The 16,497-nt window shown below is 39.6% G+C and overlaps 1 protein-coding gene across 1 annotated transcript in view; it reads right to left on the bottom strand.

Annotated features, from left to right (window-relative positions):
* Positions 1-520: 520 nt before the first annotated feature.
* LOC139154636 (protein lifeguard 3-like) overlaps positions 521-16,497 on the bottom strand; it is a 70,902-nt gene continuing 54,925 nt past the window's right edge. The window contains exons 3-12 of the mRNA XM_070729478.1: positions 13,428-13,495; positions 11,800-11,864; positions 9,969-10,022; positions 7,065-7,115; positions 6,855-6,894; positions 5,536-5,573; positions 4,413-4,500; positions 3,124-3,219; positions 1,842-1,895; positions 521-1,085 (exon numbers count right to left, since the gene is read on the bottom strand). Of these exons, the coding sequence (XP_070585579.1) occupies positions 939-1,085; positions 1,842-1,895; positions 3,124-3,219; positions 4,413-4,500; positions 5,536-5,573; positions 6,855-6,894; positions 7,065-7,115; positions 9,969-10,022; positions 11,800-11,864; positions 13,428-13,495 (701 nt within the window). The 3' untranslated portion in view covers positions 521-938. The remainder of the gene's footprint in view (positions 1,086-1,841; positions 1,896-3,123; positions 3,220-4,412; positions 4,501-5,535; positions 5,574-6,854; positions 6,895-7,064; positions 7,116-9,968; positions 10,023-11,799; positions 11,865-13,427; positions 13,496-16,497) is intronic.

Genomic DNA, 16,497 nt, shown 5'->3' with positions numbered 1-16,497 from the left:
AAATTCCTCCTTCAAGGCAATGCAAACAAACCTCTCCTTCAGATAATTCAGATGATTGCTAGGGGACATGAGAAAATATTATTTTACTGAAAGAGTAGTAGATGCTTGGAACAAACCTCCAGCAGACGTGGTTGGTAAATCCACAGTAACCAAATTTAAACATGCCTGGGATAAACATATATCCATCCTAAGATAAAATACAGGAAATAGTATAAGGGCAGACTAGATGTGTATGTTTGCTTTTAATAATGGGGTTTTTAGTGTTTTTTAAATTATTAGATTTGTTCTTACATTGTCTTTGTTATTGTTGTGAGCCGCCCCGAGTCTATGGAGAGGGGCGGCATACAAATCTAATAAATAATAATAATAATAATAATAATAATAATAATAATAATAATAATAATAAATGGACCATGAGGTCTTTTTCTGCTGTCAATCTTCTATGTTTCTATGACCACATTCCTGGTTGAGCAGGTAAGCAACATAACCTCTCCTTACATATAAATACACGAAAGCTTAATTCAAAAATATATATTTTTTATTTGCACTTATATAATAGAGCCTTATAACAATTTTTTTTTTAATTAGAAGAGTCGTCTGTGCCTTAAAGGCTGACAAAAATACAAATGAATGGGTAAGTTGAAAGACTGCAATACATCATATCAGAATGGTAATACATACTAGATTCATTATTCCCAGGCAGTAGTTAAAGAAGGATATGCCACATGTGGAAATATAGAAGCAAAAAAAATAATATTAAGATCCATATCTGACTGAATACAATATATGGTTCCTTGTTATGTTTCTGGGTCCATTCTCTGAATCCTTTCTTGGCATTTATACATGGACTGGAGGCAAACACAGTACATCAGAGCCAGAAAGGTGTCACTTCCTGATCTCTAAGGAAGATTGTCAAAGTCTTAAATATTTCCATCCATCTAATCTCTGCTGCCCACAATCTGCAAGAGGAAGGTGAAGATATAAACAATGTCTGTGTAGATCTTGAGGGCTCCATAGACGTATTCCTCAGGGCTGATAGTGTGCTTCCTGTTGCCCAAGACCAGTTGGGTATCATAGGCAAGAAACTGGGGGGGGGAAACCACAAGGTAGAAGTTGGTTACAAAGGACAAGAAATAATTCAACAATTAAAAAACATCCTCCTTGCCAAGAGCTGCATCACAAAAGAAGGAAACGCATCCCCAATTTATTTTATTTATTAGATTTGTATGCCGCCCCTCTCCGTAGGCTCTGTAGCTCACAAATAGAAAGGAAGCACAGTGGCATGAGTTCATCAAAGAATGAAATTAATTGAAACAGAACAAGTATGAATCCCTTTCCCAACAGGAAAGTTACAAGTGGTTCAGTAAAATTTATTTTCGAAAGACAGTTGGGAATAGTATAATTCTGAAGCCAAAAATAGAATCATGTAAAAGTAAACCCAGCATTTACTATTCCGGCACTCTGGAATATTGGACTTCCTTGATTTTAATCTATAGAGCAAAGAGTAATAGAGGGGAAATTATTCTGGTTCCATTTGTAATCACAACTTATTGATTCATTCCATTGTTCAAAATCCATGTCTCCCTTTCTAGATATTAATTAGCATCCGTCTAAATATTGGTAAGCACACAGTCTTTCCAGAAATAATTTATACACTTTATAAAAGCCATCCCATTTCTCTACTGCTGCACCCATGGACCCAAGTAAAAAAAAAAACCTTCGAGAGAGGATAGCATTATGATTTTAATTATAATTCCAGTTTTGCACATATTTTACTTAATTTTAGACTTGTGTGACGGAGGGTGGGTAATTAAGTCTACAGAAGGCAACTTTCTACTAACCAGAGTGAAGGCGATTGCACCAATAGATGCATAGAGCATATGGAGCCAAGGAACCTGCAAGAAGAAGGAAAAATGAATGTGGTATACATGTATTTGGTGGTTTGAATTTAGTTAATGTTAACAACAGATTTTTCCAGACTACAGCACAAGTGATAGAAGAAGGAAACCATGATCAACGCACGGCTCAATTTAAGAGACAAAAGTTTAAGGCTATTAATTACTCAACAATAGATCCTGTCCCCATGTTTTCTCTCAAGAGTACTCTCTCAGAGCAGTATTATTATTATTATTATTATTATTATTATTATTATTATTATTTAGATTTGTATGCCGCCCCTCACCGTAGACTCAGGCCAGCTCACAGCCGCCTTTATAAGTAGTAAAAAATAAGCCGCCTTTACAAGTAGTAAAAAATAACTACTTTATAAGTACAGTGATCCCTCGATTATCGCGAGGGTTCCGTTCCAAGACCCCTCACGATAATCGATTTTTCGCGATGTAGGGTTGCGGAAGTAAAAACACCATCTGCGCATGCATGCCCTTTTTCCATGGCCGCGCATGCGCAGATGGTGGAGTTTGCGTGGGCGGCGGGGAAACCCGGATCTTCGTCTGCTCGCTGCTGCTGCGGCCGCCCAGCAGCTGATCTGCTCGGCGGCAGCAGCGAGGAGCCGAATCGGGCTTTCCCCTTTGCGTGGGCGGCGGGGAAACCTGGATCTTCGTCTGGTCGCTGCTGCTGCGGCCGCCCAGCAGCTGATCTGCTCGGCGGCAGCAGTGAGGAGCCGAATCGGGCTTTCCCCTTTGCGTGGGCGGCGGGGAAACCCCGGCTCCTCGCTGATGCCCCCGCCTGCCCGCCCACCCGCCTGCCCGCCCGCCGCCCGCCAGCAAGAGGGGGAGAGATAGAGAAAGAGAGAGAAGGAAAGAAAGAGATGAGAGAGGGAGGAAGAGAGTGTGAGAGAGGAAGAAGCAAGATAGAGAAAGAGAGAGAGAAAGAAAGATGAGAAAGGAAGGAAGAGAGTGACGTCATCGGGTGGGAAAAATCACGATATAGCGTTTCGCGAAGATCGAGATCGCGAAAATCGAGGGATCACTGTAGTTATAAAGACTGCTGGGTTTTTTTATAAATACATTTTTATTAGTTTACCAAAATATAAAATAAAATACCCAGCCTCCCAAGGTCAAACACAACTCTAGTGTGGCCCACAATAAAACCAAGTTTAACGCCCCTGATCTAAAAGGACCATTGATCCCCAAGCCCACTAAATTTCTATCAATAATTTCTTACATATTTGAAGGACAGGACTATGGCTGTGATAATTCCAGTCACCATAACAACAATGGCCAGCACACAGAACAAACCGGTGCATGATGTGAAATCCACCTGCCAATGAAAACAAGACATGGTTTGGGAGAAGTTGGCACATAGGTCACCTTTTGTGCATTGAGTATTAGTGTCCCTTGTAGGAAACTCCTTACTTAGCTTCCCCACCCCATTATTGTACAGTAAAACATTTTCAAGCATAGGCACATTAACACCATACTGAAATGGTACACAAAATGCAAAGTGTGTAGGAAGAAGATTTGTATGTTTTTGTTCTCATATGTGTTGTGCAACCAATAATTTTCAAAGAAACATTGAAACTATGTAAGAACCATGGAAAGGATGGAAAATACTTTTTTAAAAAAAAAATACATAATACAGTAAATACTTCATACACATTTTTCTGTGCCTGCTAATATTATTTCAAATTGAGAAGATGATTGTGATGAATATTGAAAAAAATCTGTTATGTCTGGGAAAGTTAAATAAGCCGAAATTCAGTGATTGGCTAAGACGCGACTTAAACAAAAGAACCAAAGTTAAATGGTTGTTCCCGCCTAAATAAAATGTATAAATAGGGCAACGGGTTAGCCGTTGCCCTTGTTGGGTGTCAGTTGTTCCTTAGTGAAGTTCCTCTGTTGAAATAAACCTGTTGCAGTAAATCAGCCTCCGAGTACTGATTTAACAGTGGCGACGAGGAGGTCGAACTCCCGCAGAAGAAAAATAAAAGACTATGAGCTCCGTCATGGCCCAAGCACCGGCGTTCTACAACCCGGACTCAGAACCATGGACGTCCTACATGGCCAAATTTTGCGTCTTCCTACAGGCCAGTAATCTTCACGATACCAATGACGATAGAAAGCGGGCCATCTATTCTCATTATTTCCACATTTCTGTGACTAACCATATGCCCTTCCTAATGGTGAAAGGACTATTCATTGATAGTTATATTTAATTTATGTTGTGAATTACAAGACAGGTGCCTTTTTTGCATAGCCATTCTATAGAAGTGTAAGAAATCCTTGAATCTGAGCCCTTTTGAGCTTTCACCTGCAACTGAAAGGTTCTGACTTGGAATCAGCCAAATTTTTATATCCAAACGACCATTTTGAGCTTGAAACAAAATATCCAAAGCACAGATTTTCAACTTTCGCTTATCAAGAAGAGGCAAGAAGCTGGTGTCACAGTGGAGGAATCCAATCTATGTATCATCAAACCATGCTGATATTTGCTCAGAAGAAGACATTTCTCACCTTCGTCTGGAAACAGAAGATGGTAACAATTATGGCCACAACTGCTGTGATGATCATAGCAATTAGAACAGCCCTGGTAGAGTACATGCTGCAAAGAAAAAGTTAAATGGAATAATTTCATCACATAACTTCAGTGGTTGTTTGCTTAGTTAGCTATGGAGGAACTATGGTGAACTGCAATGATTACTGTTAGACTTTCAGTTGAAAATTAAGGTGCTGGTTGTCATATACAAAATCTTGCATGGAACCAGGATTTAAGGATAAGGATCTATCACCTATTGTCTCCACCTAACAAAATTCAGATGGGATTGGCACGCTCTAGGTCCCATTTGTACTATCAGACAGGACCTAGGAAGTATGCCTACTCTCTTATGTCAAACAGTATTTCCCCTGAGATCTACAAATTTATTTATTTATTTATTGGATTAGTATGCTGCCCCTCTCCAGAGACTCGGGGCGGCTAACAGCAACAATAAAGCAGTGTACAATAGTAGTCTGATGTTAGAAACAATTAAAAACCCATTAATATAAAAACCAAACATACATACATACATACCATGCATAGAATTGTAAAGGCCTAGGGGGAAGAGGGTCTCAATTCCCCCATGCCTGACGGCAGAGGTGGGTTTTAAGCAACTTACGAAAGGCAAGGAGGGTGGGGGCAATTCTAATCTTTGGGGGGAGTTGGTTCCAGAGGGCCGGGGCCGCCACAGAGAAGGCTCTTCCCCTGGGTCCCGCCAAGCAACATTCTTTAGTTGACGGGACCCAGAGAAGATCCACTCTGTGGGACCTAACTGGTCACTGGGATTCGTGCAGCAGAAGGAATGAGGAAAGAGCTGTTATGGAAATGGGGCATCTCTCTCTATATAAAAAGGGGGCATCATGTTATCTACAATTCTCCCTTAAGCATCTATTTAATAAAGTTATTTTCTAAAAACTGCTAAGGAATTGCTAGGGAAGTGTCGAATAAATTATAACAAAGATGTTGGTTAAGTCTGGACCCAGAACTTCATAGAAATATTGGTAGCCTTCCACAAAGTACACATTCAAAATATTTAGACAGAAACCAAGCTTAATTGAGCAGACAGAAGCAGAATAAACATAGATTACTGTTATACTTTACCTAGCAATGGTGCCTGTCATGAATCCCATCGCTAGTGTCTAAGAGAGAAGAAGAAGAAAAATGACTAACTGGTCCCCATGTACATATTCACACATATTCACCAGTAATCTTGGCATTCACTATCTAGTCTCTTTGATTTATAAACATCAGATTTCAAATGGCAGGCTCAGTGTTTCCCTTTGTACATGCAGGAAATCTTCTCTTTATCCAAGATGACACTGGATGTCTATGCTGACTACTATCCTGAAGCAACTCTGGACTGATGGCTAGTATTTTTCAAATTATGGATTTTTGTTTGTTTTTAAGGTAACTTTGTGTTATCCTTGAATTGTATTACCATTACAAACCACTGATTCTTTTTTGCCCCAAACCATTGTTTCCACGGCCTTTTTATTCCATAGTACTTACTGTATTTTTCATTATTAGATGCACCTTTCCCTCCCTAAAAGTGGTTGGAAATATTGGTGTATCTTATACACCAAATATGGGCATTTTTGGCCTCCCAAAGCCTCATCCCTGCATCCCATTTTTGCAAAAAATGGGCACATATTTGGAAAAATGGAATGCATAAAAGGTTTGGGTGGCTACAGGCTCCTAGGGGCAGGGGGAAGGCAAAAATACCTCAATTTCTGTGACAAAAGGGGTGAAAGGTGGGCCATTTTTCGCAAAAAACAGGTGTATTTTTGCCCTCCCCCAGCTCCCAAGATCCCTCTGCAGACCTCCCAAATACTCTGCCCACCCCATTTTTACAAAAAACGAGTGGGGAAAAAAGGTCCATTTTTGCAAAAAACCCAGAGGGTTGGGGAGGGTTGGGGAGGGTTGGGGAGGCGTACAGAGTGCTCCTTGGGGCTGGGGGAAGGCAAGATCACCCCAATTTTGCAAAAAAAAGGTGTGCAGAGGATTTGGGAGGCTTGCAGAGTGCTCCTGGGGTTGGGGGAGAACAAAAACTTTCTTACTTACGTCTTTGAAATCTTGGTGCATCTTACACACCGGTGTGTCTTATAGTCAGTCCGAAAAATACGATAGTTTTACTGCTGCCCATTGCACTGTCAAAAATGCATCACTCTATATATCCCGCTCATTCTACTTTCAAGCCATGACTGGATCTGTGCCCTAATACTATAGTCCTTGATCTCAACTTTGAACCTTTTAATTTGGCCTTATTGGAACTTTTGAAAGGATGCACGGGAAACAGAAAAGCACAATGCAACATTTCAAAACAATGACTTAGTAATGAAAGATTTTTAAAAGCCAATCATCCTACCAAAGGGAAATTCATGTAATTTTAGCCAAAATTCATAGCACAAGCATTCACTTACAAAGATAGACAGAAGGATGAGGTTCCATGGAAAACGTCTCCTGCAAAAAATCAACAAAACCAGATCAGTTCAGCAATAGGGCTATTTCAAGGGGACATAAGGCGTATGTTTTGATTTTTTTCTGTTAGTATTGATCAATGAACATTAATCAAGTGAAGTGAATTGACTCCCGCTCAAATCAAAATGCTAATATATCTAACATGAACTCACCTTGGGCCCTCACAACACACCAGCACCAGGTAAGTGACCAGGAATACGGCACTGAGAAAATGAAACAAGCATTATATTATTTTCAATACATCCTTGGCAAGAGCTTGGCACTCTATTGCAAAAACACAAAGGCTATAATATGACAAAGCCCAGCCTAGGGACAATCCTTCTGCAACTCTTCTACATGCCTTGGTGAGGCCACACTTGGAATATTGCATCCAATTTTGATTACCACAATGTAAAAAAGGATATTGAGACTCTAGGAAGAGTGCAGAGAAGAGCAACGAAGATGATTAGGGAACTGAAGGCTAAACCATATAAAGAATGGTTGTTGGAACTGGGCATGGCTGAATTTAATGAAAAGAAGGACTAGGGATGACATAATAGCAGTGTTTGGATATCTGATGGGTTATCACAAAGAAGAGAGTGTCAAGCAGAGGTGGTATTCTGCCATTTCAGACCAATTTAGGTGAACTGGTAGTAACAACTTGCAGGTGGGCTCCCCCACCTACGCCAGCTCTATACCATCCTATTTGGCCACATTTTCAACCTGTGTCCATGCATGCAAGCAGGGGTGGGCTACTGCCTGGATTGGGAGGGGGAAACGCAGTGGGGTAGTGAAAATGGAGCTCCACCCCAGAGCACCCAGTTTGCACTGAAAAATGTTGAAAGAAAATGCAGGGCGTCCTGCATAAGCCCCGCCCACAAGGTGGTAGTAAAAATTTTGGTAGCCCTTCACTGCATGCAATCCACACATGTGAGCAAAGCACGTGCATGGAAGGCTGTGCGCATGCGCAGAAGGGGGCGTGCTCACATTTTCGGTGCTGGGAGAACCGGTAGGTAAATTATGTAAACCCCACCTCTGGAATCAAGTTATTATCCCAATCCCCTGAGGGTAGGACAAGTAATGGATGAGAAAAAAAACAAGGAGAGAACTTAGAACTAAGGATAAATGTCATGACAGAATAATTAATCAGCGGAGCAATTTGCCTCCAGAAGCTGTGAATGTTCCAACACTGGAAGTTTTTAAGAAAATGTGAGATATTCTAGTTCCAAAATCTCTATACCGTGATTTATTCAACGCTTGCTTCTACCTATCTATACTACCAATCTTGATCTAAGGTAATGAGCTAATAAATTTAAAACTAGTTCATATTCTTAACACAGCTCTACTGTACACTCGCCCACCCTTTTCTCTCTTTCTTTTTCTTTCCTTTTGCTTCCCCTCTTTTTCTTTCCCTTTTTTCTTCTCTCTACTCTCTCTCTATCCTTTTTTTGTAAGTCTATATGTTTATTGATTGTTATATTTTTATATTCAGACATGTTGTAATGTATTAGGTTTCAATTGTCAACTGGTACTATTGTCTTTTATGTTTTGTATACTTGTAAATAAAAACTTTTAAAAATTAAAAAAAGGAAAAAAAGGAAGAAAATGTGAGATAGATAACCATCTGTCTGAAATGCTGTAGGTTTTTCTGCCTAAGCAGAGGGTTGGACTAGAAGACCTCCAATGTCCCCTTCCAACTTATTCTATCCCGTTCCATTCTACATCGTGGTATTATCAGGGGACCTGAGAGCACTCTGCCTTGCATCTTCAACATTAAGAAGTGCTTTGTGCTTTTCTTTGCATCCTGCATGTCTCAGCAGAGTTAGGCCTCACTGAAAATGTTATGTTCATGTTAGCTTTATCCCATCACTTGTGGGTGACTGGCTATAGCGCAGAGTTGCAGGAACTGGGTATGTCTAGTCCAGGGGTGTCAAACTCATGGTGTGATGTCATCACATGACATATCGTGACTTTCCCCACTTTGCTAATCCAGAGGTGGGTGTGGCCAGCGCATGTCGGTTGGCGGGCCCCAGGGGGAGAGCCTTCTCTGTGGCGGCACCGACTCTCTGGAACCAACTCCCCCCGGAGATCAGAACTGCCCCTACTCTTCCTGCCTTCCGTAAACTCCTCAAAACCCACCTTTGCCGTCAGGCATGGGGGAACTAAACATCTCCCCCTGGGCACATTTAATTTATACATGGTATGCCTGTGTGTGTGTCTGTTAGTGTATGGGTTTTTTTTAAAATCTTTAAATATTTTAATTAATTGAATTATTTATGATTTGTTTTACACTTGTTGTGAGCCGCCCCGAGTCTTCGGAGAGGGGCGGCATACAAATCCAAATAATAAATAAATAAAATAAATAAATGATGCATCTGGCCCATGGTTACATCACATTTACAATCACATGGTCACATCCCAGGTCTAGTCTGTTGAAGAGAAAGATTAGGGATGACACGATAGCAGTCTTCCAATATTTAAGAGGTTGTCATAAAGAGGAGGACTACCTACTCTCCAAAGCAACTGAGGGCAGGACAAAAAGTAATGGATGGAAATTTATCAAAGAAAGATTCAACCTTAAAGAGAAATTTGACAGTTTCAGCCAGAGGAAGAATGCAATAACAAGCTACTTATGAAATTTTTGCCAAGGCAAATTTTGCCAAGAGTCAAAATTGCCTTGAAAATATAACAAGAAAATTATAGAGGACAGCAAAGATTTCCTGTAGGAGGTAACCAGCTTCCCATGAAGTGTACACGGTAGAACACATCCATTCATATCTACCAAGAGCCTTGGCAGCTGGATGTACCTCTGTAATCATGCTTTGTACAAAGGGACCCACATAATATAAACTCACAAAATATAACATAAGCCAATGTTCAGGTAAATTGTATAAAGCAGCACTAAATGTTGCTAAACTGCAAAGTTTATCATGGGTTTTTTCAGAATAGCCAATGCGCACAAATGCTGGGAGTCGAGATTGCAAAACTGAACCATGGGTTTCCCAATTCTGCTATAAAGTTAAGAAGCATAAAATGAATCCTCTAAGCATATAGGGGGGGGGGAAAGTGATACTTACTAGGATGTATAGTACACAGCACTATTACGCCTCACAAAACCTGACACAGGTTCACTGTGGACATTGAAAAAATCACATAGAAAATAAGTTAGCATTGCTTACATTGGATATGATTTTAACAAAGAATATTTTGTTCTTCTCTTCATTCTGGTATTCTAAGAATATCTGGTCATTCTTCATTTTCCAATCACTTTCTCTCAACAAAAACAACAAACCCAAACCTAAGTTTCCTGTATATCATAAAAATTACAGAAGTGGTACAGATGGCTATCTAATCTTAAAAACAATAAAATAGAAACCAATTGAAACTCCTTATCCTAAACCAAGAGAAAAATATACATAAGAGAAATTCTGACTAAAACTGAAACACAATCTCTGTCTGAGTTTAATCCAACCAATAACTATTGACAATATACTAACAATATAGAAACATAGAAACATAGAAGACTGACGGCAGAAAAAGACCTCATGGTCCATCTAGTCTGCCCTTATACTATTTCCTGTGTTTTATCTTAGGATGGATATATGTTTATCCCAGGCATGTTTAAATTCAGTTACTGTGGATTTACCAACCACGTCTGCTGGAAGTTTGTTCCAAGGATCTACTACTCTTTCAGTGAAATAATATTTCCTCACGTTGCTTTTGATCTTTCCCCCAACTAACTTCAGATTGTGCCCCCTTGTTCTTGTGTTCACTTTCCTATTAAAAACACTTCCCTCACAAATATCCTTTATCCATAAAATTAATAAACATAACCAAAACTAAGTTGTCACAACGTATACTCCTGCTATCTTGCAGGTACTACCCCCCCTTTTCCTACCTCATCTAAAATCTTTACTATATTACCTAATACCTACCTACTAATACATATATCAAAGCACTACTTTATTCTTAAATTACTATATTTCATTGATATAAGACTAAGTAAATATGAATATTTAATACAATATAAATATCTATAGATAAATGCTTGAAATGAATATACAACAATATATATATGTTACTATGTAAAAAGATTTCTTGCCTCACACCCCTCCTATTTTTCTTTTTGTATTCCCCTTCCCCATTCTTAATAAATTAATAAAGTATATCTTTTTAAAAAAAAATTACAGAAACAAACTGACAAAAGTCAAATTTCAGCCAGAGGCCACACTTAATCACAGAATATATATTGCTCAAAAAAAGTAAAGGGAACACTCAAAGAACACACCCTAGATCTGAATGGATGAAATATTCTCATTGAATACTTGTACAAAGTTGAATGTGCACAATAGCATGTGAAATTGATTGTCAGCCAGTGTTGCTTCCTAAGTGGACAGTTTGATTTCACAGAAGTTTGATTTACTTGGAGTTATATTGTGTTGTTTAAGTGTTCCCTTTATTTTTTTGAGCAGTGTATTTTAATAAGTGCTGAAAGCAGACACAACTTGGCCAAGTGCACCACAAGCAGGTATGCAAGTTATGCACTCCACAAAGGTGCCGTAACATGGGAGGGGTTGGTGCCAAACAATGAGAATGATGGTAGAAGAAGCCCACCCAGTTATTATTCCGTGGGTCTGAATGTGTCCTATACAGGACAAAAAGAAGAACAAAGCAACTGGGAAATCACAGCTGCCACCTGATGTGACATGATGCCATGAGGGTGGAAAAAATCTTTTGGACAAACATCAGGGATGGCCCTGCCATTATCCAATTGTCTCCTCCCTACACGTAAATGCACATGTATCCAGTGTTTCTATCTCGCTCCATCTAATCATGGTTTGTAGCAGGATGTGGAAGCATAGTTGACAGACTTTAACAGCCGGAGAATAGAGAACTCAGAATACTTACACGAAGGTGAAGATTGCGATGATACCTACTGTCACAAGCAACTGCACGGAGATAATGCTATACACCTGGGAATCAACAGGTAAAGTGCATCTGTGTAAGAGTGGATTACTTCAAATAGGCAAATAGCCTTTCAGTTATACCAGGGCTAGGCAAAGTTGGCTCTTCTATGACATGTGGGCTTCAACTCCCAGAATTCCTGAGCTATAATGATTGGCTCAGGAATTCTGGGAGTTGAAGTCCACAAGTCATAGAAGAGCCAACTTTGCCTACCCCTGAGTTATACCACTATAACACTGGTCAACACAAAAAAAAAAATCATCAGCAAAGGTAATATGTCTGTTTTATGGAGTTTGATATGCTGAATCCAAAAATATACTTAGTTTTGCTCTATCTCATAAAGTTTCTGATATAGAAGCATTTTTGTTATTACATTATTTCTATATTTTCAATGTTTGTGGTAATTATGGTTTATGTCACCAGTATATTTCCTATACCTTATAACAACAATGCTACTCTGTGGAAACTATACCTGCTACAGAAAAACTATATACATTTTTGAAATCAGAACAAAAAAATGATTCCGAAAAGTACAAGGTCAACTGCGATGATTACAAAAAATATTTTTTGTGGACCTGTGTAATTGAAGGGCCTCCTTAGAACTACAGTACTGTATATGCAATACTAAGAGCATTTGGCTTGCTGCAACAACCCCTTTTTAATATAAACTAAGAGACATTATTGGCTACAAATTCTATGGGCGGCAAACCATAGTTTTCTTATCCTTGTCTCTTATCCTGGGAAGATGAGCTAGTGTCCCTTGGAATTCAGCTCCTATCACTCTTATGGAAACAGCACGGGATTGTATGAGTTGTGCACCTGAACACGTGGAGAATGGCAGATTGACTACCCCCATCTAAAAGGGATGCAGATCTAGATGGCTATCACCTATCATGCTCATCCAAACGAAAAGCTAAGGGTACGGTTTCAAATAGCTTTTTATCTCCCATTATCCTCCCAAGGGGATACTTCAGCTGCTGCTTCTTGAAAATCTGGGTTTGGGAAGAAGCACTTGGGAAAGTAAGTTATCCAAAACCAAAAGTCCTTGGAGAGGGGCGGCATATACTGTAAATCCAATTAATAAATAAAAGGAAAAAAAATCCCAAATATATTGGTACAATAGTGTTTCTTATTAATAACCCTGTTTCACTTCCCAGTAGGAATTCCCAAACCTTTCAGGTACAGGTACCCCTCCTGTTGATCACAGTTTTTCATCTACCAGTGCAAGTAGAGATATCTTCAGGGGTGGGCTACTGCCCGGATGGGGGGGGAACGCAGTGGGGTAGAGAAAATGGAGCTCCACCCCAGAGCACCCAATTTGCACTGAAAGATGTTTAAAGAAAATGCAGGGCGTCCTGCACAAGCCATGCCCACAGTGTGGTAGTAAAAATTTGGATAGCCCTTCACTGGATATCTTGGTCTTATGTCAAAGACTATTTGAATCGCTGATCTTCCCTACACAAATCTATTTATTGCCATAATATGAACCCAGGTTTTATTTTCTTTCAAAAACAGCATTCAAGAAAGCAATTTTCAACAAAATCAGTGAGTGGCGGGTACCTTCAGCTTACCTTGCGGATAAAAGTGTGCCTGACTTTCTTATCATCCCAATCAGCCACATGGAAATCACTCTCGCCTCCTGAATCAATGACATAGAAAGACAAGATTTCATGGCCTTGCATATTGATGCCATTCTTCAGACAAAAAAGAACAGGCCGGCAAGCTCTTATCTCCTAAAGTGATAGGGGATTTTCAAAACTGGCATACCATATACACAGAGAGATAAGATACGAATACAGAACTATTTCTATAAAAGCAGTGATGGGCTCCTACAGATACAGTCAGGTACGCAGAACTGGTAGAAAAAAATGACCCCCCCTCCCCCCCTTCTGGGCTCTGGGTATGTTTTTCCTATCACAGTAAATGAGGTGGAATGTGTATAATTTTAGAAGAGCTGTCTCTCTCTCTCTGTGTACATACACATACACACACATGGGGGAGTTAAGATATTCCTTCCCCTAGGCCATTACAAGTTATGCATGGTATGTTTGTGTGTATGTTTGGTTTTTTATAATAAGGGTTTTTAGTTGTTTTATTAAATTGGATTGTTGCATGTTGCTTTACCATTGTTGTTAGCCGCCCCGAGTCTGCGGAGAGGGGCGGCATACAAATCCAATAAATAAATAAATAAACATACAGTTTATATAGTAGATAATGTATATTTTTGTGTACTTGTGTGTAATATGTATGTACACATATGGCATATATATACATAGAATCAAATCGTATATTTTGGATGTTCCGTAATAGTAAATAGATAGGGAAATTGTATCTCTTTGAGGCGAGGTGAGGCCAGGCATCCTAACCCAAACCCTTGACATGAGTGACGTCAACTTGGCCACATTTAAGCCAGTCACGTGACCTTTAAGCCACCCCCTGGTCACATGATTGTCAAGCCACTCCCACCTGGTCACATGGCTGGCAAGCCACACCCACAAAGTAAGCCACACCCACAGTGTGGTAGTAGCCCTTCACTGTATAAAAGGCTCGTAATAATTCAAAGGGCATGGTTTCACTGTGCCTACAGCAATTCCTTGATGTTCATGACAGATTAATTTGTCTCATGCTCCTTTCACATGGATCACAAGATTAGTTAGCACCAAGATATTGCTCACAGCTTTAGAATCTTCTTCCTTGCAAATCCTCTTCATACTGTGCAAACGTATTGTATAAAGTCCATTTTCAAAGGCATTTCTATTTCAAGATCTTTGTCTTGAGAGACAGGATTCTCTCAGAGGCACTCCTTCTGTTCTTGGAAAAAACATCTATGTATTTTAACCTAAAGGTTTCTCTCTTTTTTTTTACAAAAGAAAATAATATCTTTACAGGTAGTCCTCAACTTAGAACCATAATGGGAGCTTGCCTATGTCAGTTACAGGCTGTAACAGCCATAAAGTGACCTGATTTTTCAGCTGTTTTTTCCCCACCAGCAAACAGAAATTGTTCGTTATAGGGCCAATTTTTGGCAAAAATATTGTAAAATGAAGTCATGTGACTTTGGCACCTACAAATACCTGAAAACATAGGTCAGTTGATGAGCACACAAAAGATGGTCATGTGATGGGGTTGTAAGTTGGTTTTGTTGTAACTTCAAATTAATTAATTAATTAATTAATTAGTTTATTTATTTATTAGATTTGTATGCCACCCCTCTCCGAAGACTCGGGGCGGCTAACAACAGTATAAAAAGACAATGTAAACAAATCTAATATTAAAAATAATCTTAAAAACCCCAATTTAAAGAACCACTCATACATACAAGCATACCATGTATAAATTCTATAAGCCTAGGGGGAAGGGAAATTTCAATTCCCCCATGCCTGACGACAGAGGTGGGTTTTAAGGAGCTTGCGAAAGGCAAGGAGGGTGGGGGCAACTCTGATATCTGGGAGGAGCTGGTTCCAGAGGGCCGGGGCTGCCACAGAGAAGGCTCTTCTCCTGGGTCCCGCCAAACGACATTGCTTAGTCGACGGGACCCGGAGAAGGCTAACTCTGTGGGACCTAACCGGCCGCTGGGATTCATGCGGCAGAAGACGGTCCCGGAGATATTCTGGTCCGATGCCATGAAGGGCCTTATAGGTCATAACCAACACTTTGAATTGTGACCGGAAATTGATCGGCAACCAATGCAGACTGCGGAGTGTTGGTGTAACATGGTCACTAAGCAACCGGTGGTAAATCAAGGACTACCTGTATACAAAACAAAAGCTTTTCAATATCAACTCAGGTTGTATCATATTTAATTTTACATTAACACCCTGAATTCCACTAATAATAAGCTGAAATTTATGACTATTACCTTATGGTTTCATGTTTAGAAAGTGCTAAAGCCAGTCAGAATACAATGGATACTGTAGTTATACACTAGGTTTTAACCAGTCTGACTAAAACTGTACCTGGGTGATTCAACTAATTCAACTAATCTCTATGTAGTCATATTTAGATTGATGTAGGTAAATCATTCCAAACCCATTTCCTCAAAGCTGGAGTTCAGCCTCTGCTTTGCAAGGCAAGCAGAAGAATCAGTAACTGAAATTAAGTCTTTCTTTGCATAAGACAAGTCACTGCAATTTAAGCAAAGAAGTAAATTGGCGAGGAAACGGATACAGCCACGGATGACATCATGTATTCTCTATCATTTAAAATTATGAACTTAAATATTCAGACAATGCTCCTTATTCCGTGCTCGTTCTTTCCTTCTTTACTCTCCCAAACTCTTTTTTTAATCATTTTTTTAATGCAAAATTTTAGAATAGGATGCAGAGAGTCTCATGCCTTTCAATATCTTTACTGCATGTCTAAATTGCTAAAAGGAAAAAAACCCCAGAGTGTCAGATTTTAACCTTGCTGGCTCTTAAAATTATTATTTTATTATTATTATTTATTAGATTTGTATGCCGCCCCTCTCCGTAGACTCGGGGCGGCTCACAACAACAACAAAGACAATGTAAGAACAAATCTAATAATTTAAAAAACACTAAAAAACCCATTATTAAAAGCAAACATACACACAAACATACCATGTATAAACTGTATAGGCCCAGGGGAGATGTCTCAGTTCCCCCATGCCTGACGGCAGAG

Source organism: Erythrolamprus reginae, chromosome 1 (genome assembly GCF_031021105.1).
Source record: "Erythrolamprus reginae isolate rEryReg1 chromosome 1, rEryReg1.hap1, whole genome shotgun sequence".
NCBI classification, from domain to species: domain Eukaryota; kingdom Metazoa; phylum Chordata; class Lepidosauria; order Squamata; family Dipsadidae; genus Erythrolamprus; species Erythrolamprus reginae.
Note: the sequence above shows the minus strand (reverse complement) of the source record. Positions and strands in the feature narration are given on the sequence as shown.